Consider the following 22,999-nt stretch of genomic DNA (forward strand, 5'->3'; position numbering starts at 1 on the left):
TACAATTAGCATTAGGCTTTTCCTTGTTCTGCTTATACTTCCTGGTGTTCCTTTTCTCCAAAAACTGTATTGTATGCTTTCTCTTTTTCCTTGCTAAGTTTATGGCTTTTCATTATAGATCTGCATAAAACTATCCACTAATAGCCACACAGGCAGGTTGTTTTGAAATCTCCCCTGCCATAGCTGTTAATCCATAATTCTTCAAGTTTAGCCTTGGGCAGATCTTTTGGACAAGGACAGAAATTGTTTACATTTTTTTCACCAAAATATCATAAGCACAATCTCTAGGTCACTTGCTAATATTATTCTTCTCTGAAACCTCTTGAGCTCCCACAGTTCAACCCACCCTCAGGACCATTGTCATACATGTTCCTGCTAATATGACCTGTTAAGTCCAGCTTAAAGTGTCCCAAACTCCTGAAGTGCTCCATATTCCTCCAAACAAAAGTATGGTCAGGCCTATAACAACAATACCCCACTCCTGGTATAAACTTCTGTCTTAGGGTTTTATTGCTATTAAGAGAGATGTCACGACCATGGCAACTCTTATAAAGGAAATCATTTCATTGGGGCTGGCTTACAGGTCAGAGGTTTAGTCCATTATCATCATGGTTGGAAACCTGGTGGCATCCAAGTAGACATGGTACTGAAGAGGTAGCTGAGAGATCTACATCTTAATTGGCAGACATCAGAAAGACAGAGAGCCACTGTGCCTGGATAGGGCTTCTGAAACCCCAAAGTCTTACTCCCAGAGACACGCATCCTCCAGCTAGGCCATACTTCCCAATAATAGTGTCACTCCCTCACCATGGATTACTATAGCCTTCATCACAGTGACCATAGCCAGATCTCAAAATTCATGATTTCCATCTTCTCTGTCACTCCACTTTAGCAACTAGCCTGAATGTGACTTTCAAATTTGTGAAATGAATTCTGGAGGCCTCCATATCTTCTGCTCCTCTCATCTGTAACAGTACACCTCATGGACCTACAAGCCTTCCTCACTCATGTCAAGATCCCACACTTAACCAACCTCTCATGGTTCCACAGTTGCACTTCTGACTTTTTCTACCTAACAATCCAGCCTTTCCCAAACCACCTTTCATTTTTTATTTTTAAATAAAATTGTATACATTTATTGTGTATGGCATATTGTCTCAAATATAGGTACTTTGTAGAATGTATATACAAAGCTACCTTAGCATGTATAAAATCCCACATTAAAGGAGAAGATTGCTTGCCTAAAACATGCAAGAACTAAATTGGATGACCAGCATTGAGGAAAAAAATTGTTAATTGTTGTTAACTAAGATGAGAGCATTATACAGAATATAATACAAATTTCTCTTAAACCTATCCCTTGATTAACTTTGCCACGGTTGCCCAGTGAAACCTGTAAAGATGATATTTTACAGGCAGAGGTGAGAAATGTCTCCTGGGAAAAGTGAAACTCTCTATATAATCAGAAGCTGAAAATCTCACTTGGCAATTCTAAAAACTCTCCTTATTCCTAATGGCCATGACATAGTATAACCAAGAATCCATCTTGTAGCCAAAATATTCTGCTTCACTTTGCTCCAAACATTTGTTATTAAGGTAGAAAAAGCATTTCAGGAACTCTAAATCACAGAGTTCTTCCTTGTTTTTTCTTAGTCATTCCTTTCAGGGCAGGTGGATTCTGAAACAATAGGCCCAGATTAAGGAGATTTACATCTGAAGAACCTTTCAATACTAGTGGCTGTTGGGCCAGGTAGTAAGAATTTACATTTGAGTTGTTGAGTTGTAGTTGAGTTGTACCTAGTTCATAGCTACTTTCCCCCATTCCAGAGGCCAGACTTTCTGTCAGAGACATCAGCTGACAAGTTAATCCAGTTCCACCTTTAACTCTTGATTTTGCTTATTATGCAGACAGACTATCTCTACTCTGGCCCACCTGAATAGCAAGGGAAGTTTATGAGGAACTGCCTTTTGTGTTACAGGCCCCACCCAGGGAGTCCTTGAGCAAAACAACTTTCTTAGCTTATCTAGGTGTGATTCAGGACACAGTTTATACTTAATACTCAAGAAGACTCAATTTAGACTGAGAGACACTCGGAGGAGGAGTTAGTTAGTTTATCAGACTGGGCCTATAGGGATGATGAAACTGTTTAACTTCATGCACTCTGGACTTTGGGTAAACACCCTATATTGCCTGAGAAAACCTAGCCTTTTACAGATGTATGTGATGCTTAATTTGAGATATTAACTTGACTGGACTTTGGGAGATACCCGAAAAATACATTCAGATTTCAAACCACCTCTATGGTCATGTTAGTTTGTCATTCCTGCCAAACTTGTATCTTCCTGGACCAAAGAATCCTGGTTATCCCGCAGCAGGCTTCGGCCTGTAACAAACTTCAATTTGTGTGTCCTTTGATCTACCTCTCTCCTTTCTCACCCTGTGGGTCTATGGTAATGTTTTTGTATTACAAAGACAAGTGGAATTTATTTCTGTGTCTGTCTTATGTCACCTATTTCCTCATTCATTTGTATCATGGCAAATGACAGCATTTTGTTTTGTTAAGGTTAAATAGCATTTAATAATGTGTATCTGCCAATCTTCCTCGTCTAATCATCTATTGCTAGACACTGAAGTCTCTGCTGCTAGTTGTGAGTGAACACTGGAAGTTCAGATATCTCTTCAACATACTGATTTCATTTTCTTTGGGTGTACACCCAGTCATGGAATTGATAGATCATGTGACAGTTTCATTTGTAAATAAATAAATAGTAAACCAGTAACGAGGCTCTCACCAGATGGATGCCCTGGATCTTACACTTTCCAGCCTTTAAAATCTTAAATTTTTACTATTTATAATTTACCCTATGGTACTATGTTACAGCAGAAGATGGATTCATGCATTCTTCCTTCCTCCAACAAGGTCTAAATTTCAAAGTTTCAGTTTAATGCCTCTTTCCAGTATCCCAGAGGCCTTTTTAGTGTCTTTATCCCCAAGGAGTTTCCACTGGAACTTGGGGCCCTAATGACAGGATAAATGCCGGTGCTCTTATGTTTCCAATAGTCGAAGTCCTACAGGACCTGGAACTCCACTATCACCCCCTTTCAAGACCTGGTAAGTCTGGCTGGCTGTAGACTTGCCCATGCCCCTACATTATACATACTACAAGCTGACCTCAGACCCAAGTGCCACTAGGGTCCTTTCTCATTTAGATATCCCTTACTCTTTGGATAACAGCCTCTACTGCCAATCAACACAGCCACCAGTGAAGTATGAATCAGCCTCTCCAGGTCATAGGGAAGCAGGTTAGCAGAGCTTAGAAGAGATCACTAAATCTGTGCAGCTGGTGAGTTTCTGAGCCAGGATTTGATTTGCACTGATCTTGGTCTTCCATAAAGGAGTGGTAAATGCTGCAAGTGGCTTTCAGGTGCTCAAGAGGGGTGAACTGCTCCTTTACTCAAAGCACAGCTCTGTTCCTGATGCTTGGACACCTATTCTTATGTGCTCTAGGTAAGCCCTGTCTTCTAGAAAATGCTAAAATGAGTCAAACAAAGCAAATGGATGGAAGACTACTTGATACTCTGAGAAAGTTATTTGAAAGAGGCTAGGATATGTTGGTTGACTGCAAGATGCAGATGAATGGGGGAGGGGGAAGGTATAAAAAAGTCAGCTAAAGAGCAACCAGTACCACCATCACCGTGAATGGGCTCAACAAGCATGCAGTTCAGCCCACAGGCTGGAAGTCCTTAATCAGACAACAAGAGAGAATGCTGATGACAGTAGTCTAACTTTTTAGCCTTGCATTACTGCCTACAATCTTCCCATCCTGGATGTTTTTGGATTCTAACTCAAATATTAGTGACAGCTGAGAAATGAGAAGATCGTGATCTATACTTCAGCCTTGAAGTCTTTCCTGGAATCTAAGCACAGTATACTCAGTGCGTGCACTTCCAACCTCACTTCCTCCCTGTGTAAATGCAGCTAATGGGGGCAGGGGACATAAAGACATTGATATGTGTAGATCCATGAAGGGTGGGTGAAGTTCTTTGAATGAACATTCAAGAGAAAAGTAAATCTGATGTGATGAGTAATTGCCTAAGGGGAAAAGGGAAGAAAAGAAATGGGTCTGTTTACTTCATACCTAGGTTATTTAGCCTTCTGTTCTCTCTTTGTCAGAGAAATATCTGAGAGATGGGCAGCCGTAGAAAGTGTCACATAAATATGTGAGTCTGAATCTTCTGAATGCATTCTTACCCGTGAGTCTTTTTTATTTCCTGCATGGGAGGGGTTATTTGGATTACACTTCCTTCTCACTGTTCCTCATCAAAGAAAGTCAAAACAGAAACACAAACAGGGCAAGAAACTGGAGGCAGGAGCTGATGCAGAGGCCATGAAGGAGCGTCGCTTACTGGCTTGTTCTTCATGACTTGCTCAACCTGCTTTCTTATAGAAGCCAGGACAACCAGTTCAGAGATAGCACAACTTACTTAGAATGAACTAGACTGTCCCCATCAATCACTAATTTAAAGCTGCCCTATAGGCTTGCCTATAACCTGATCTGATGAATTGCCCATTAGTCTGTTCGTGTCTATATGGACGCACAAAATCACAAACTTAAGCAGCGTGCTCATGCCATTTCACAAGGTCCCACACACTCTGGTTTCCTCTGCCCCTGAAACATGCAGTCAGCACTTGCCTGAAATTCCCTGTGGAGATTATTGGTTCCAGAATAGATGATGGAACTATGACAGAAAATTATACAGAAAATAATTAAATAGGGATAATGAAAAAGAAAAGGACAAGATAACTTATTCCAGGGTGACAGCTACAGTTAGTACCAGGATGGAAAAGAGACATTCTGCTATAACAGTACAAGAAAGCTCTCAACTTCCTCTCCTACCTTTCATCAAGATAGTTTCAATGGGTCCCTGGGTTCAGGTAGCTGATGCTAGCAGTTGCATGGAATGCTTCATCTTTAGGTTGGGGACACAACTGTGGTACATCCAGATGATCTTCCTGGTTCCACTCTCTGTTTCATTAGCAACAGGACACAGTTGTGCCCCATCACATCCTGAGAACTTCTCCCCATGTGACCACTTGTTTTGATTCTGATCTTTGTTTCTTTTTCATCAGCATCCCTCCCCACACTGTCCTCTTCCCACATCTTTTACTTGGTCTCCCAACGCCCTTAAATTCTCAAATACTACTGGTTAGTATATAAGAAAAATGGGAAGACATGTAGGTGGAGGAAGATCGGGGAGGCAGAAAGTATGGAGTGAGGATGTGTCAAAGCTCATCATTGTCTTTGGACCTAATTTAACTCTGCTTGCTTTAGGTATTGTGTGTTGTTGAAAATTAAAATTCACTTCCTGTTCTTTCACATACTTTTACTTTTATCAGAGAATGTATTTGCAAATTATTATCTCTCAATGGCCTAATCAAAGCATCTATTATGGCTAATTCAGCCTGATACCTAACACTACCAATCCTGCGTCATCTCACTGATTCTGCCAACAAGCTGTCTGTATAGCACACCTGAAGCAAATCCAGGATCTTAAGCCAGGAAGTCTTCTATGCATCAAAGTCTACAAGAGACTCAACCCTTTACCTGTGTTTTGATATTCCTGGTCCAGACAAGTGCTTATGTATGAGTTGCTATGGGTTCAGTGGTTTCGGGCAAGATGTCCTTATACTCCATTTGCTTCTCCTCAATGTTAATCTTCACATCTGTGGCTCCTATCCAATCCAACTGACCCTGTATTCTAAACATCACCGGTATATCATGTGGCAGATAAATCTGAAGAAAATAATACTAGAAACTTACACGAGGTTTATAGACAGAGAGAACTACTATGTAAACACCTCTAGTTCTTACTTCACCGTGGAAGTGGTTCTAGAGCCATGCCCTTCACCCTGTCCCACAGCAAAGACATTATTAAATCACATAGAACTGAAAAGTGTTCCTTTGGACCTTGGTGATACTAACCCATCTCCTGCTTTGTATATTTCCCAGGGCCTTACAATCTTAACATCCCAGATACTCTTTTGTGGAGTTTAACTCAAATGTATCAGCTGCCATTAAGCTACAGCATACAGATGATCTCAGCTGCCCCATCTCTTTAAGGCTTCACAGAGCTCAGAACTTAGATCTTCCATACACACTCTTCTTCAACCTGACCATGCAACACACAAACCACAGCCATCAGAACCCAAGCTCCTTCCTGCTCATGGGGATTCCCGGCCTGGAGGCATCCCACTTTTGGATTGCATTTCCTTTCTGCTCCATGTATGCCCTGGCAGTTCTTGGCAACATGGCAGTTCTGCTGGTGGTGCGCTCTGAGCCTTCACTGCACCAGCCCATGTACCTGTTCCTGTGCATGCTGTCCACTATTGACCTGATCCTCTGCACCTCCACTGTCCCCAAGCTCCTCGCGCTCTTTTGGGCAAATGCAGCTGAGATTGCCTTTGGGGCCTGTGCTGCTCAGATGTTCTTCATCCATGGCTTCTCAGCTGTAGAATCTGGCATCCTGCTATCAATGGCCTTTGATCGCTACTTGGCCATCTGCCGCCCACTGCACTATGGGTCATTGCTGTCCGCAGAGTCTGTGAGCAAGTTAGGGGCTGCTGCTCTGTTCCGTGGCCTGGGGCTCATGACCCCACTTACTTGCCTACTGGCGAGGCTGAGCTACTGTGGCCGTGTGGTAGCACACTCCTACTGTGAGCACATGGCTGTGGTGAAGCTGGCTTGTGGGGGCACACAACCAAACAATATATATGGCATCACAGCAGCCACACTAGTGGTAGGAACTGACTCCATTTGTATTGCCATATCCTATGCACTCATCCTCCGGGCTGTGTTGGGCCTCTCCTCCAAAGAGGCCAGGGCAAAGACCTTTGGCACTTGTGGCTCCCACCTGGGTGTCATCCTTCTCTTCTACACACCAGGGCTCTTCTCATTCTATACCCAGCGTTTTGGTCAGCATGTGCCCAGGCACGTCCACATCCTTCTGGCTGACCTCTACCTGGTCGTGCCACCCATGCTCAACCCCATCATCTATGGGATGAAAACCAAGCAGATCCGAGATGGAGCACTTCGACTACTCAAGAAGGGTCCTGCCCAATCATAGTGCTGCAAGCTCACCCCGCGGACCCTATGCTGGTTTTCTCCAGCCTTTGAGCAATGTTTACATGAATGCCAACATGGCTAGAGGGTGGAAACCCACACTCAGTAGTGTCCTTACTTTAATGTGGAGATCTATCACCTGTCAGAGAAGGTATCATCTGTTTGCTACATGTGATGGAGACAGGGGTCTCAATGCTCAGGAACATTTACCTAAAGGGAGATACAGCTATACAAATTGATAGTGGGATCCATAGAAATGTTGCAGTCTAATATTTCTCCTATCTCCCAAAGGATGTTGATTAAAGGAGAAAAATATGGCTACTAACGTGATAAGGAAAATATTTCCCACTGTCGGGCTGCTATGCATACCAACTAACTCCTTCCTATTGCTGACAAATATTGCATCTTGCAAATGCACCACAGTTTAACCATCTGATCTTAGACACCTGGATTATTTTTCCACTCTTGGCTATTAGAAATGAAAGCTGCTATATTTCTTAACCTACAAGTGCAATTGCTTGGACTGAAGGTAGGTGTATGTTTAACCAAACCTGCTGAATGGCCTTGTTCGAAACAGTTGTACCATGTTACAATCTCATCAATGATGTCAAAGAGTTCCCAGTCGTTCCCCCATCTGCTCATCTTTGATAGTGTTATTCTTTTTTTTTTTCATTTTAAGTACTCCAGTGAGTATAACTTAGAAGGAATTCATTGCAAAGTTGCTTTGCATCTTTATAACTAATAATGTTAAGCAACCTCTCTCATGTTTACAATTCATGGATATTCCTTTTATGAAACTCTTCAGTCTTGTGTTCATATTTAGACTTTCTTGTTTAGTAATTTCTGTACTGTCGTTTTGCTCTGGATCCAAGTTATCTGTCCAGTATACACCCTGAAAATGTTTGTCTAGTTTTATGATGCATTTTGTTTTCTTAACATCTTTTACTTAAAATGCTAGTTATGGTGAGCTACAAATCATTTCATTCGTGGCTTGTTATTCATTTCATAGACTTACTTTTTAATTTAAGGTGTATGGCCCAACACAAATAACAGCTATTATGGCATAAAGTAGAATTCGAGGTCTGTTTTTCACTTGTAGATATCCAGCTGCTCCTGCAAATTTTCTTAGGAATTCTCCCTCTGTCAAATATAGTTGCACTGAACTTTATCACATCAGTTAAAGCACAAGTAAGGAGGTCAGAGGACATATTGCAGGAGTCAGTTCTCTGTCCAGCATGGGGACTCTTGAGATCAAACTCAGGTCATCAGGTTTGATTATAAATAAGCTGAGCCATCTCATCTACCCTCTTCTCTAAATTCTTTGTCTATAAAGTATTCAATGTTAACAAAATGTTTCAAAAAATAGTTCCAGTGTGACTTTTCTCATTTTTCCTATTTATAGTCGAGTTTAATATGTGGTGTGTCAAAATCTGCTTTCTACATTGGTACAGTATTAGGGGTTTCTAATTAGTGTATAGTATTTGTGTGAAATAATAAGCTATTGAATGTCATAGTGAATTTAAACAGTCATATTTATATTGAGAAACTTTAATAATATATATAATATAATTAGATCATATTTGCCCCCAGTAGGCATGCATTGTCCCTGCCCTTTCCCTCTAGTTTCCTCCTTGATTCTCTGCTTCTTCTATATATCTGGAGTTTAATGAAACTAGCTTAAATCAGATTTTCCATTTTCACTATATTTCAATTGAACACAAATTTTCTCTAAAATAATCTGTCAATATAGCTATAAAATTGTTCATAGCTTACTTTTGTCCATAGAGTTTTGTATGATTTGTTAAATCTTTTATTTCTGATATAGAGTACATGTACCTCATTCTTTTGTCTCATGTTTTGGGGAAGGGAAGTATACCCATACAGTTACTGTTTTAAAAATCAAATATATATTACTTGATTTTTTCTTTATATTCATTGTTGTCTTTAATGAAAACTACTTTTGTTTCTTTTCATCTCTTCATCTTAACTCACTCTTCCACCTTCTTAAAATAAAAGCAGACCAGCAGTCTAGAGGAATTAACATGATCTTGAAGAGAACAGTAAATGCCTCTTGCAAGGCACCTGATTAGCATGTAATTCTATGATTCCCAGACAATGAGAAACTATTCTTTTCTGTCATAAAAAAAAAAAAGATGGCATTTCTTACAAGACTAAAAAGTACAGGGTCTGGGTCAGTGCCCTGAACAGACCTTGAGAGTAAACTCTGCAGCCAGTCCTACAACACTCAGAGGAAGCTCCACTCCCAGGTGCTCTAACACACCCAGGATCACAGGATCACAGGATCACAGGATCACAGGATCACAGGATCACAGAGATAGCTGCACTCTGAGGAGTTCTGAGGATTCACACAACCAGGATCATAGGAAGGACAGGGTCCAGTCAGATATAATGAGGGCAGGTAGCACTAGAGATAACCAGATGGTGGGAGGCAAGCATAAGAACATAAGCAACAGAAAGCAAGGGTACTTGGCATCATCAGAACCCAATACTCCCAACATAGCAAGTCCTGGATACACCATCACACCGGAAAAGCAAGATTTGGATCTAAAATCACTTCTCATGATGATGATAGAGGACTTTAAGAACAAAAATGCCAGGCAGTGGTAGCACACGCCTTTAATCTCAGCACTCAGGAGGCAGAGGCAGGCAGATTTCTGAGTTCGAGGCCAGCCTGGTCTACAGAGTGAGTTCCAGGACAGCCAGGGCTACACAGAGAAACCCTGTCTAGAAAAACCAAAAAAAAAAAAAATTTTTTTTAAGAAGGACAAAAGTAACTCCCATAAAGAAATACAGGAGAACACAGGTAAACAGGTAGAAGTCTTTAAATAGAAAACACAAAAATCCCTTGAAGAATTACAGGAAAACACAATCAAACAGACAAAGAAAATGAACAAAACTATCCAGGATCTAAAAATGGAAATAGAAAAAAATAAAGAAATCACAAAGAAAGACAACCCTGGAATTAGAAAACCTAGGAAAGAAATCAAGAGTCATAGACACAAGCATCAACAACAGAATACAAGAGATAGAAGAAAGAATCTCAGATGATGCCATAGGAAATATTGACACAACAGTCAAAGAAAATTCAAAATGCAAAAAAGCTCCTAATCAAAAAAAAAAAAAAAAAAAAAAAAAAAAAAAAAAAAAACCAGGAAATTTGGGACACAATGAGAAGATCAAGATCAAACCTAAGGATAATAGGTATAGAAGAGAGTGAAGAGTCCCAACTTAAAGGGCCAGTAAATATCTTCAACAAAATTATAGAAGAAAAACTTCCCTAACCTAAAGAAAGAGATGCCCATGAACACACAAGACGCCTACAGAACTTCAAATAAACTGACCAGACCAGAAATTCCTCCAGTCACATAATAATCAAAATACCAAACGCATTAAACAAAGAAATATTAAAAGCAGTAAGGGAAAAAGTTCAAGTAACATATAAAGGCAGACCTCTCCAAATTACACCAGACTTCTCACCAGAGACTATGAAAGCTAGAAAATCCTGGGCATATGTCATACAGACCCTAAGAGAAGAAAAATGTTAGCCCAGGCTACTATACCCAGCAAAACTCTCAGTTACCATAGATGAAGAAACCGAGATATTCTATGACAAAACCAAATTTACACAATATGTTTCCACAAACCCAGTGCTACAAAGGATAATAGATGGAAAACACCAACACAAGGAGAGAAACTACACCTAGAAAAAGCAAAGAAGTAATCCTTCAACAAACCCAAAAGAAGATAGCCACAAAAAAACATTCCACTTCAAACAACAATAATAGCAGGAATTAACTGTCACTTTTCCTTAATATCTCTTAACATCAATGGAATCAACTCCCCAATAAAAAGACATAGACTAACAGACTGTATATGTAAACAGGACCCAGCATTTTGCTGTGTACAGGAAACTCACCTCAGTGACAAAGAAAGACACTACCTCAGAGTAAAAGGTTGGAAAACAATTTTCCAAGTAAATAGTCCCAAGAAACAAGCTGAATCAGCCATTCTAATATCAAATAAAATCAACTTTCATTCAAAAGTTACCAAAAGAGATAAGGAAGTACACTTTATACTGGCCAAAGGAAATTTTTACCAAGATAAACTCTCAATTCTAAACATCGATGCTCCAAATGTAAGGGTAGTCAAATTCATAAAAGAAATTTTACTAAAGCTCAAAGCACACATCACACGCCACACAGAAACAGTGGTAGACTTTAGCAACACACTCTCCTCCTTCTTGGGCATCATTTGATATGTGAATTGTGTCTTGGGTATTCCAAGCTTCTGGGCTAATATCCACTTATCAGTGAGTGCATGCCATGTGTGTTCTTTTGTGATTGGATTACCTCACTCAGGATGATATTTTCCAGTTTCATACATTTGCCTAAGAATATCATGAGTTCATTGCTTTTAATTGCTGAGTAGTATTCCATTGTGTAAATATACCACATTTTCTGTATCCATTCCTCCATTGAGTGACATCTGGGTTCTTTCCAGCTTCTGGCTATTATAAATAAGGCTGCTATCAACATAGTGGAGAATGTGTCCTCATTGCATGCTAGGGAATCCTCTGGATATATGCCCAGGAGAGGTATAGCAGGGTCCTCCAGGAGTGTCATGCTCAAATTAATGAGGAACTGCCAGACTGATTTCCAGAGTGGTTGTATCAGCTTGCAATCCCACCAGCAGTGGAGGAGTGTTCCTCTTTCTCCACATCCTCACCAGCACCTGCTATCTCCTGAGTTTTTTATCTTAGCCATTCTGACTGGTGTGAGGTGGAATCTCAGGGTTGTTTTGATTTGCATTTCCCCGATGGCTAAGGATGTTGAACATTTCTTTAGCCATATGTTGAACATATTCATTTCATTCAATATTCCTCAGGTGAAAATTTTTCAACTCTGTACCACATTTTTAATAGAGTTATTTGGTTCTCTGTAGTCTAACTTCTTGAGTTCTTTGTATATATTGGATATTAGCCCTCTGTTATATGTAGGATTGGTAAAGATCTTCTCCCAATTTGTTGGTTGCTGTTTTGTCCTATTGCCAGTGTCCTTTGCCTTACAGAAACTTTGTAATTTTATGAGGTCCCATTTGTCAATTCTTGATCTTAGAGCATAAGCTATTGGTGTTCTGTTCAGGAACTTTTCCTCTGTACCCATGTGCTCAAGGGTCTTCCCCAGTTTCTTTTCTATTAGTTTCAGTGTGTCTGGTGTTACATGGAGGTCCTTGATCCACTTGGACTTGAGCTTCATTCAAGGAGATAAGAATGGATCAATTTGCATTCTTCTGCAAGCTAGCTGCCAGTTGAGTCAGCACCATTTGTTGAAAAAGCTATCTTTTTTCCACTGGAAGGTTTTAGCTCCTTTGTGAAAGATCAATTGTTAATAGGTGTGTGGGCTCATTTCTGGGTCTTCAATTCTATTCCATTGATCTACCTGGTTGTCACTGTGCCAATACCATGCAGCTTTTAACACTGTTGCTCTGAAGTACTGCTTGATGTCTGGGATACTGAATCCCCCAGAAGTTCTTTTACTGTTGAGAATAGTTTTAGCTATCCTGGGTTTTTTGTTATTCAAGATAAATTTGAAAATTGCTCTTTCTAACTCTATGAAGAATTAAGTCCTTCCTAGAGGGGGGAACAAAATACCCACAGAAGGAGATACAGAGACAAAGTGTAGAGCAGAGACTGAGGAAAAGACCATCTAGAGACTATCCCATCTAGTGAGTGATCCATCCCACATACAGTTACAAAACCCAGACATTATTATTGATGCCCACAAGTACTTGCTGAATGGAGCTGGATACAGCTATCGCCTGGGAGGCTCTGCTAATGAATGACAAATACAGAGGGGGACACTCTCAGGCAGCCATTGAGCTGAGCACAGGGTCCCCAGTGGGGGAGCTAGAGAAAGGACCCAAGGAGCAGAGAGCCATAGGAGGAACAACAATATGAGCCACCCAGTACTCCCAGAGCTCCCAGGGACAAAAACATCAACCAGATAGTACACATGGTGTTACCCATGGCTCCAGACACATAGGCAGCAGAGAATGGCCTTGTTGGACATCAAAGGGAGGAGAGGCCCCTGGTCCTGGAAAGGCTCGATGCTGCAGTAGAGGGGAATACCAGTACAGGGATGCAGAAGAGAGTTGATTGGGGAACAGGGGGAAGGGAGATGGCTTATGGGACTTTGGGGGGGGAAGACAGGAAAGGGGAAATCATTTGAAATTTAAATAAAGAATATATCTAATTTTAAAAAACTGAGTTTCAGAGATTAAAACTGAGCCTTAAAGCCAGGCATGGTGGCATACATTGTAATTCCAGAATTTAAGATGCAGAGGCAGAAAGATTAATTTGGAGACAACATGGACAATATAATGAGAATCCATCACAATAAATAAAGGAAGAGGAGGAGGAAATGAAGGAGGAAGTATGGGAGACAAAAACTAAGCTTGTAACATCTTTCCAAGTGACACCTGACAAGGTTGGCAGTTTGGGAGAAACAGAAATTTAGTCTACCTAGACACAATGCTTTCTTAAAAGCAAAGTCTGGAAAAAGTACCATTAAATGCAGACTTATCCTTCACACATGCTTTGAACATGGCTCTAACCCCTTAATTCTAGGTATTCAGATACCTGATGACATGAAAAATCTTCACCTGGGGAAAATTTGTACCCATTCAATAACATGTTGAGTCTTTATACAACAACAAAATGTAGAATAAGTTGAAAAACATAAAATTTTTCTCAATATAAAGTTCTACCTCTAAACAAGGACAACAGTCAAGGACAATGCCACAAAAGATGTGAAGAAATACAGGAGGGTCAATATAAACAGGGCCTTACATGAAGAGCCCACTAACATTTAGAAACAGGGGCGTAGGGGCCAGGAAAATGGTTCAGTCAATAAAGTGCTTAGAGGAATGACAGTATAAAAACAATGAGATATCAAGTCTCTCCTCCCCCCAACTCCTAACTCTGGGTTGTAGCAATTTTCTTCCTCCATAAAAAGGAAATAGCAGTTCAAGCCTCCTGTGCTAGGCAAGGTTTAAATGCCATCTTTATAAATACATCTAAAGCACACATCAACATTCTACTTAAGTTTAACTGTATGGTAAAGTGATGGGGAATTAGGCAGCTCTTGGATCTTCTCCCAAAGCTACAGGAGGTCTCTTGGGATTTGGAGAGCTTGGGGGAAGGATAATTAAATTAGACATCTGCTCTTGGTGTGAGGAAGCTGTTGGCAGACAGCTAGGCAAGGCCACTACCTCAGATATATGGGGTCCAGGGGACATAGGAGATTAAGTCATACCAGATTCTTACTTTCTCAACTTTGTATCCTCATATAAAAAATAATCAAGTTCAATTTGACCCTCATATACTTGTGGGTATGCAGCCATTCACTAGAATGTTCTTGACATGGCCTACCAGAGGCCATGACCTTAAAAAATGATTCTCTTTGGTTGTACAGGGACCCGTGGCTCCATCTGCATATGTAGCAGAGAATGGCCTTGTTGTACATTTAAGGGAGGAGAGGCCCTTGGTCCTGAGAAGGTTCAATGCCCCAGTGTAGGGGAATGCCAGGACAGGGAAGCAGGATTGGGTGGGTTGGTAAGCAGGGAGAGCAGGATGGGATGGGGGTTTTCAGAGGGAAATCCAGGAAAGGGGATAACATTTGAAATGTAAATAAAGAAAATATCTAATTAAAAAAAAAAAAGTCCTAAGTGAGAAAAAAAAAAAAGTCTAAGAATCAGAAAGAAAAAGTGGCTCTTACAATATTTCCATCATGTCTTCTGCAAGGACCCCAGTCTGTGATTGGAGAGGGTGTGAGGTAGATGTCCCATTTAAGGCTGAGCTTACTGAGTCTCTGACTCTCTGCTCCTTGACAAGTTGTGGGTGTCTGAGTTCATCGCAGAGGCTGTAGGGGGCCATATGAAAACAATGTTTCCCAGACACAGCAGGGTAGTCCCATGCGGACTGATAGCAACTGAGGAGGTGTGCACAAAATCTCAGCAGGTTTAGGCCGGATAAAATCTCACTATGGAGATGGCAGGTGGGCAGAAAATCCCACCCCTAGCTAAGGAGCTATTGGCATTTCATAACTGTTTATGGGAGCCAGTTAGTACAAAATTCTGGGGAAGGCAAATAAACACAGCTTACCTCAGTTCTTTCTTGAGTTTATGCATTCAAAAGGAAATTCAAAAAGGAATCTATGAAAGAGAGATACCTGTATAGACATGCATTTAGTTTTAACTGTCTATTTGACACAACCTAGAATCATCTGAGAAGGGAGTCTCCGTTGAGGTATTTCCTAGATCAAATTGGTTTGTGTGCATGTCTATAGAGGGTGGTATTGTTTGTTAAATGACCCAGTCCACACTGGGTGGCACCATTCCCTAGGCAAGAGATCCTGGGCTGTATAAGAGTGGAAGGAACTGGCTGAGTACAAGCAGGTTAGAATCTGTGTGTTTTTCCTCCCTTCTCTTGACTACAGATATGATATTCAAGTTCCTGCGTTGACCTCCATTCAAGAACAAATTATCTGTAAACCAAATACAGACTTTCCTCCCCTGTGTTGCTTTTTATCTGGGTATTTTATTATGGTAACAGAAATGACACTAGAACAGATTGGTACTAACAGTCTGTCTAAGATGAGCAGCCTGGATAAGCTGTTGCAGCATGTATGAGTCTAGGGTAGTTCACCTCTGGTTTAATAATAAAACACGGCAAAGATTGTCACTGCGGTACTCCAACATGCTTAGTGTCTGAAGTCTGTAATTATAGAGGTCAGGGGGATCCCACAAAGAGCTCAACTGTTACAACAAAGCATTCAAAGACCTCAAAGGTTGACTCATCCTCTACACCTCACCCTTCCCCAGATTCATGGTGGTCCACTGAGGTCATATATTCCTGGATCCTTCTGTCTTAGGAAATATCAACCCTCTTCTGCTGGAAACGCCTTAAGAAGCCCTGGCGGATCTGCTTCGACTTGATGCAGTAGACCACAGGGTTCATGAAGGGTGGCACCAAGAAGTGCAGGTTAGCCATGAGCACTGCCAGAGCTGGGTAGCTGTGTTTCTCCACTCGGTGCAGTACAGACAGCCCCAACTTGGGCAAATAAAAGATGAGAACGATGCAGAGGTGTGAGACACACGTGTTGAGTGCCTTGAGCCGTTCCCCGGGTGATGCAATGCCCAGCACAGTCCGTAGGATCAGAGCATAGGACAGCATGATGAGGGAGGAGTCTAGGCCCAGGGAGAGGAGGATGGAAACCAGGCCAACCAGGCTGTTGATCCGGGTGTCCGAGCAAGCCAGTCCCACGAGGTCGCAGTGCAGACAGTAGCAGTGGGAGAGGGTACTGATGTGAGGAAAGATCAGACGCCGTAGAAGGATGGGTCCGGGGAGGTTGAGCAGGATGGCCCTCACCAGAACAGCAGCCCCGACTTTGGCCACTGCTGAATGAGGAAGGATTGTGGCATAGTGCAGAGGATCCCGGATGGCAATGAAGCGGTCAAAGGCCATGGCCAGTAGCACACCAGATTCCACATAGGTGAAGGCATGGATGAAAAACATCTGTGCTGCACAGAAATCAAAGGGCAGCTCCCGAGTACCCAGCCAGAAGAGCCGCACCATGGTGGGGAAGGTGGAGGCACAGAGGCCCAGGTCAGAGGCTGCCAGCATGGACAAGAAGATGTACATGGGTTCATGTAAGGCTGGATCTGTGCGGATCAGGAAGAGGATGACGCTGTTGCCCAGGATGGAAACCACACAGACGAGGTTGATGGGAATGGAAACCCAGTGGTGGGAGGCTTCCAGGCCTGGAAAGCCAGTGAGGAGAAAGGTAGAGTGAGCAGGAGTGCTGGTATTGCAGAACATGATGACTCCAGGAGGAAACTGTCCACTCTGTGAGAAGGAGACATTCATGTGGTCACGGAGCTAGAAGCGAAGAGCTGACTCAGCCATTAAAGCCAACCCTCATCCTCGGAGCGCTTCCTTCTCTGACTACAGTTGTGGTTGGATACATTATCAGTCAGTCTCCGATGATGGCTAACTGTCTGCGCTTTAGCCAATCAGCAGCCACCTTCCCTTGGGCCCGAGCGACTTCCCTCATTCACCTAAGTGAAACCTAAAGCCTAATCTTCCAGAGAGCCCTCTTAGACTACATATTGAGCAAAGAATAATTCTCCAAAGCAACAGAATGAGGGAGGGCTGCCAAGATGGCTCAGCTGGGAAAACTGTCTTTTGCCAAAGCCTGAAGCCTAAGTGTGATCCCGGAACCTACACAGTAGAGGGAAAGAACCTTACATCTACTATTGTCCTCTGTCTGCCACATGAATACATGCACACACACACACACACACACACACACCAACAACAACAACAAGTAAGTGTAATAAATACTGTTCTTAACTTTAGGATGATGACAATACAAAGAACACATGGACTGCATTCTTCCTTAGAGGTGGGTTTCCTGTCCGATATCTGCTATCAAAAGTGCCTGAAAGGGCAGTCAACCAATGGCGTGTGTGCAGAAGCATCCCTTAGGAGGCTGCTTGCTCTCTCGTCCAATGTTGTTATGTGCGTTTTCTGCATTTCTTTCTGAGAAATACTTTAGGGAAAAAAATAGGCCCTTTACTTAGTTACCTTTTGCTTTTAATTGCTGCTAATTGCTAAAGTACATGGAGTTCTTTGTGCCAATTAGTGTATACATTATGTAATAATCAAATCAGACACCTAACATTTTAAACATTTTTAAATGTTTGGTTAATGTGTAATAATTGTACATATCTGTGGGAACCCACATGATATTTCAGTGCATACATGCAACATGGTCAAATTAGCCTCTTCAAGTGTTTCCACTGGTGACAAATGCCCTATGAAGAAGAGTTGACTTAAAAGAAACAGTCACGGTTTTCTCAGAGTCTGGTAAACAAGGTGCGAAGAGGCCAAATGCATTCAATTTTACTACTGTTTCCCCAGTTCTGTGTCCACCTCGTGCTCTACTAGAAGTTTCCATGTGTGCTTCCGACTCTACCATCAAGAGAGAGCTCTGGTTACAGACTCAACTAAGGAACTGTTTTCTCTTAAAGAGCCCCCTTCCAGCCCTCTTACTACAAAAGCTCTTAGATGAAGTCAATTACCTTCAAGTTCTCCTTAGCTGGGAACAGAGGGTGAATGGAGCTCTGCTGACAGCCCAGGCTGAGGGGCGTGAGCGCTCCTGCTCTTTCCACCTCACACAGGGCCTGCTCCCAGCTTCTCTCCTCACAACACAGCCAATCTCCCCTTGTCCACCAAGCAAGCACACTGGGCTGCATTGGAGATTAAATGAACAAAATACTAATCCCTCCGTCCTGCCCAAACCACACTCCACTTCCTGTGGGTTCCTGTCTCCTTTATTTCGTTTTATCCGTTAAACATTCAGAAGACCTGCTTTTCTCTAAAACACATTCTCCTAATCAACTAATCTTTGACCTGTCTCCTGTCTTTAGATCCAACAAAACTAGTCATGTGAAACATCAAGATTTCTCTGAGTAACGAAACAGCTTCTTTGTCCCATTCTCTTCTGTCCTGTGTGTGCCAGTTTGTTTCCAAATTTACAATTGAATTAGGCTCCAGATATCTATGAAAAGTTCAGTATGAATATGAATTATTACATGTACAGCCAGGAATGAATAGATCACTGAACAAGTGGAGAAAGAGAGAGACAACAAGGTGGGTATTTGGCTTTTAGTGACTTTGTTTTGAGCAACTCTGGCTTTGTGTAATGAGCGTCAATGTTTCCCTGATGCTCAGAGGAACAGATCTAAGCAAACTCTCCATAGAGTCCAAAGGAGAGACTTTGCCCATCTTACATCTCTAATCTTTTAATCACCTTTCTCCTAAGCATCATGAATTATTAAGATATCCTTCTGCTCATCAAATTTACTATGTTTGGTCATTTAAAAATATCAAGCTTGGGGTATAGTGTATGCAAAAGAAAGTCTGCATATCAAAAATGCAAAGCCTGATGAATTTCCACAAAGTGAGTATATTTATGTAACCAAATATTGAAGGCCAGCAAGATGGCTCAGACAGTGCTTACTGGGAAAGCCTGGGCTACCTGAGTTCACTTCCCAGAGCCCATGTAAAGGCACAAAGTTATCCTCTGATTTTTATAGTTGTGCTATGGCATGTTCTCTGTCTCTCTCTCTCTCTCTCTCTCTCTCTCTCTCTCTCTCTGTCTGTCTCTCTCTCTCTGTGTGTGTGTGTGTGTGTGTTTGTGTGTCTGTCTCTGTCTCTCTCTGTCTCTCTCTGTCTCTCTCTGTCTCTGTCTCTCTGTCTCTCTCTCTCACACACACACATATACACACATACATACAATTCATTTTTAAATAAGAAGCCAAATCGTTTCAGAATCTCTAAGTCCTATGACCCCTTCCAGTGATTTCCATCCTCCCATTATCCTGATTTATGACACCAAAGATTAATGTTATGAATCTTGGAACTGTATGTAATTATCCTCCTACAGCGTGCACTTGTCTGTGTAATTCACGTTCACACTGCTGCATGTTCATGCAGCTTGCTCGCCCTCTTTGCTGGATGATTCTTCTTTTGTGAACATAAACAACAACGTGCATCTGACACAGTGTTTCCCTCACCTTGTCAGTTCATCTTCTCATTCAATGAAAGTCTGGGAACCTCAGAACTCAGGAAACACACAGAAAAGAAGGCAGGGGTGTGGGAACCAAAGAGGACAGAGGACACCAGGCGAACACGGCCCTGTAAATCGACTGGGAAAAGCTCGTATGAGCTCACAGACGTTAGCAGCCCGTTCAGGGCCGGCCGGCACAGGTCTGTGCCTGGTCCTCTTTCACTTCAGCACCCATGGGACCCCTCAGTGTGTGAGCACGTGGCTCTCTGACTTGTGCCTGCTCTTGTAGCCTTTTTCCTTCTGTTGGTTTGCCTTGTCAACTTTGATTGATGGTTCTTTGTTTTATTTTGTTATTGAAAACCATATTCTATAATAAAATTCAATAAATTGTTTTGTAGACATCGGGGTTTTCTTTTTTGCTTTGCCTTTCCATCAGTGCCATATTTTAGGTTACACTAAATTTCAGTAAATATGTATCTTTAAATGTTTTTTTTTTAATAAAGAAGCAAAGTTTGGGGACATTCTTGAATAATGAAAACCTAGAGATATAAACCTTTAGACAGTATCAAAATCTCATCATTCCCTCTTTTACCCTTGATTCTCTCTCTCTCTCTCTCTCTCTCTCTCTCTCTCTCTCTCTCTCTCTCTCTCTCAATCTCTCTCAGCACATCTTGTTAGAGAAGTGGAGAATAAAGAGAATAAAGAAGGGCTCATATAGCAGGCACCATTTTTCCTGTGTGAGTTCTAGTCTCCCCACACTGGGTGCATGCCTGTGTGCTCTGCCTACACTGCTCTGTCCCACAGGCCACACATGGGAATGTTTATGCATTATACATAAATCTGAGCAGCCGCCCAGTCAGGGCCACAATGCACACCTGCAAGGGCTTCCATCTACACTTTAGCCCATTGAGTGTAGGCTCTAGAAGTTGTGTTTCTCAGCCTGAACTGCCATTGTGTCCTTTTGTGTAATAAAGGACCATTACTGACATCACAGAGTGGTTATGACCATGGGGAAATGCACACTGATTTCCACATTGTAAGCACTGATGAAATGTTAACCATGCCCTAGACTAGGATTTTATAGCCAGCGTCTCAGGAAGTCTCCCACTTTCTAAAGCCTTTGAATGGCATTATCTCCTTCCTAACTATGAAGAAAACAATCTAAGAGATGGAAACTCCTGTCCATGGTTCATTAGAAGCAAGCAGAAGAAACAATACAATTTGACGCAAATGCTCATGTGCCTGTCATTCAGCATTCTCCCCAAATCTTTTAAAAATAGTTGTCTCTTATTATAACACACACACACACACACACACACACACACACTATATGTGTATGCTTTGAAACAGTGCTTGGTGCTTGAACAAGGAAATGGCTACCGCACACATACTTCATGCATGTGGTGAAGCACACCTGCAATCTCAGTGCACTGGAGGCTAGGATAGGAAGACTGTGAGTTTGAGGCCAGCTCAAGCTACACAGTGAGCCCTGCTCTCAAAAATAGTGATAATGATAAATTATAATAAATCACTTAATTATTGGGGACTCACTATTGTTGAGGTGGGTAAAAATTATTCCCATTTTGCACATGGGAAAACTGGACTACAACATCGTTCGTTAACTCGCCTAAGATCATGAAGTTAAGAAGTGAATGGCTAGAATAGAGGTTGAGACAGTCTGATCCCAGAGGCTGCTTAAACGCTATGTTATAGTGCTTCTTCTGTTACCTAGTGTGCCTAGCAACATGATTAGTGCTGAAAAGGTCTGTCCCCAAAAGCTTGACATAAAGTCACATATTTGAGACTGCTCCTCATCTGTCACCCCACCTCCTCGTGGTCACTTACATGTAGCCGTTCTGAGTTCACTCATGTTTCCACAGCCTAAACGCAAAGGAGCTCCCGAGCTTCATGACCATCCTGTGCTGCAAACTCTGTGAATTTAGTTACACAGTAACGGCTTAGGGAGAAGAAGGTTCTCCTCAAAGCAGTACTATCCTGAGAGAGCAAATAAGACACTTAACTGAACTAAATATGGAAGGGCTGGGGGTAGAGGGAGAAATGTATAAAGGGTGGAGAACAGATAAAACAGATAACGATATATGGATAGAAGGTTGGGTAGATAGGTAGAAAACCAATAACAGAGTCAGTTCTGGAGATGGAAAAAATTAAATTATATTCTCTGCCCTTCCACCATTTTACTTATCCAGGGTCTAGAATATCATGAATAGCCTAAAGTCTATTCTGTTTTGTTAACTGAAGAAGTCTATCCCCAGTAGCTTAACTGCTTCTAAAGGAAATGGCCTAGCTTAGAGAAAGTTGGAGACCCCAAGAGGGTTTCTATGGCAACCAAGCATCACTCACCAACACTCTCAAGGGAATATCAGGATTTAAGCCTCTGGCTTTGCCAGCTGGGTCCTAGGACCAGAAAAAAAGACACACAAAAATAGGTTGTATTTTATTATGCCAAAAAAACTAGGCACTGAATCCTAAGCCTAGCAGAGTCTGGCATGAACCAGGAATCCAGTTTTCCTCAAGCCATGGTATTGAGTCTTAGCTAACATTAAGGCCAAACGTACACTGTTCAGAAATAAGCTTGACATAAACTATCTCTCCCAGGCACTCGTGGCAAGGGAGCCACAGACAGCATCCAGGGTCTGCAAACAACCACAGTCTTCCACCTCCTCTGCTTCCAGGCTGGCTGAGCTTCTAGGATGTGGTAGAGAGGATGGGTGGGGAGGTGACCTGCTCTCTGCACCTCCTCCCTACACTCCTTCAGGGTGGGACCCTCAGAGTCTGTGGCTGAGAACGGATAACAGACTCAGGTCTGATGCTATCAGTGGAGATGCAATGCGGACCAGTGAGAGGATGGAAACTGCAGAATCTTTTAAAGCATTCATTTGTTTATTAACTCATGATCTATATCATGAGTTGTATAGGAAAAATCTGGTTTTTAAACAAATCAGACCCTTCCTTTTTTTATTCTGACTTATATGAAATCTCTTTAAATGTTTTAAACAGTTAACCTTCAAATTCTCACCATATAAGTGTCGTCTTTGCTAAAACAACTAAAATCTTATATTTAACTGGTAAGGTTAAAGTCTAGAATAGAATAAGTCCAGAATATATCTAGTATTAAGATGCTATAGATACAGACACATACATTATAGTGAGGAAAGAATGAAATAAGAAAGGAGGAAAGGAGAGAGGGAGAAGGGGAAAGGAAG

The 22,999-nt window shown here is 41.8% G+C and overlaps 2 protein-coding genes across 2 annotated transcripts; one reads left to right on the forward strand and one right to left on the reverse strand.

The window, feature by feature from the left end:
* Window positions 1-6,178: 6,178 nt before the first annotated feature.
* LOC127681240 (olfactory receptor 52P1-like) lies at window positions 6,179-7,126 on the forward strand. Its single transcript, XM_052177297.1, has one exon. It carries the CDS (start codon window positions 6,179-6,181, stop codon window positions 7,124-7,126), a length of 948 nt encoding a protein of 315 aa, XP_052033257.1.
* Window positions 7,127-16,046: 8,920 nt separating this feature from the next.
* On the reverse strand, window positions 16,047-17,020 carry LOC127681249 (olfactory receptor 51G2-like). Its single transcript, XM_052177309.1, has one exon. The coding sequence runs from the start codon at window positions 17,018-17,020 to the stop codon at window positions 16,070-16,072; it is 951 nt and encodes a 316-aa protein (XP_052033269.1). The 3' UTR covers window positions 16,047-16,069.
* Window positions 17,021-22,999: the final 5,979 nt, after the last annotated feature.

The sequence above is a fragment of the Apodemus sylvaticus genome, chromosome 1 (genome assembly GCF_947179515.1).
Source record: "Apodemus sylvaticus chromosome 1, mApoSyl1.1, whole genome shotgun sequence".
NCBI classification, from domain to species: domain Eukaryota; kingdom Metazoa; phylum Chordata; class Mammalia; order Rodentia; family Muridae; genus Apodemus; species Apodemus sylvaticus.

Bases quoted from the DNA above. Each gene is read 5' to 3' on its own strand.
- LOC127681249 (XM_052177309.1), bottom strand. From the start codon at position 17,020: ATGTTCTGCAATACCAGCACTCCTGCTCACTCTACCTTTCTCCTCACT.
- LOC127681240 (XM_052177297.1), top strand. From the start codon at position 6,179: ATGCAACACACAAACCACAGCCATCAGAACCCAAGCTCCTTCCTGCTC.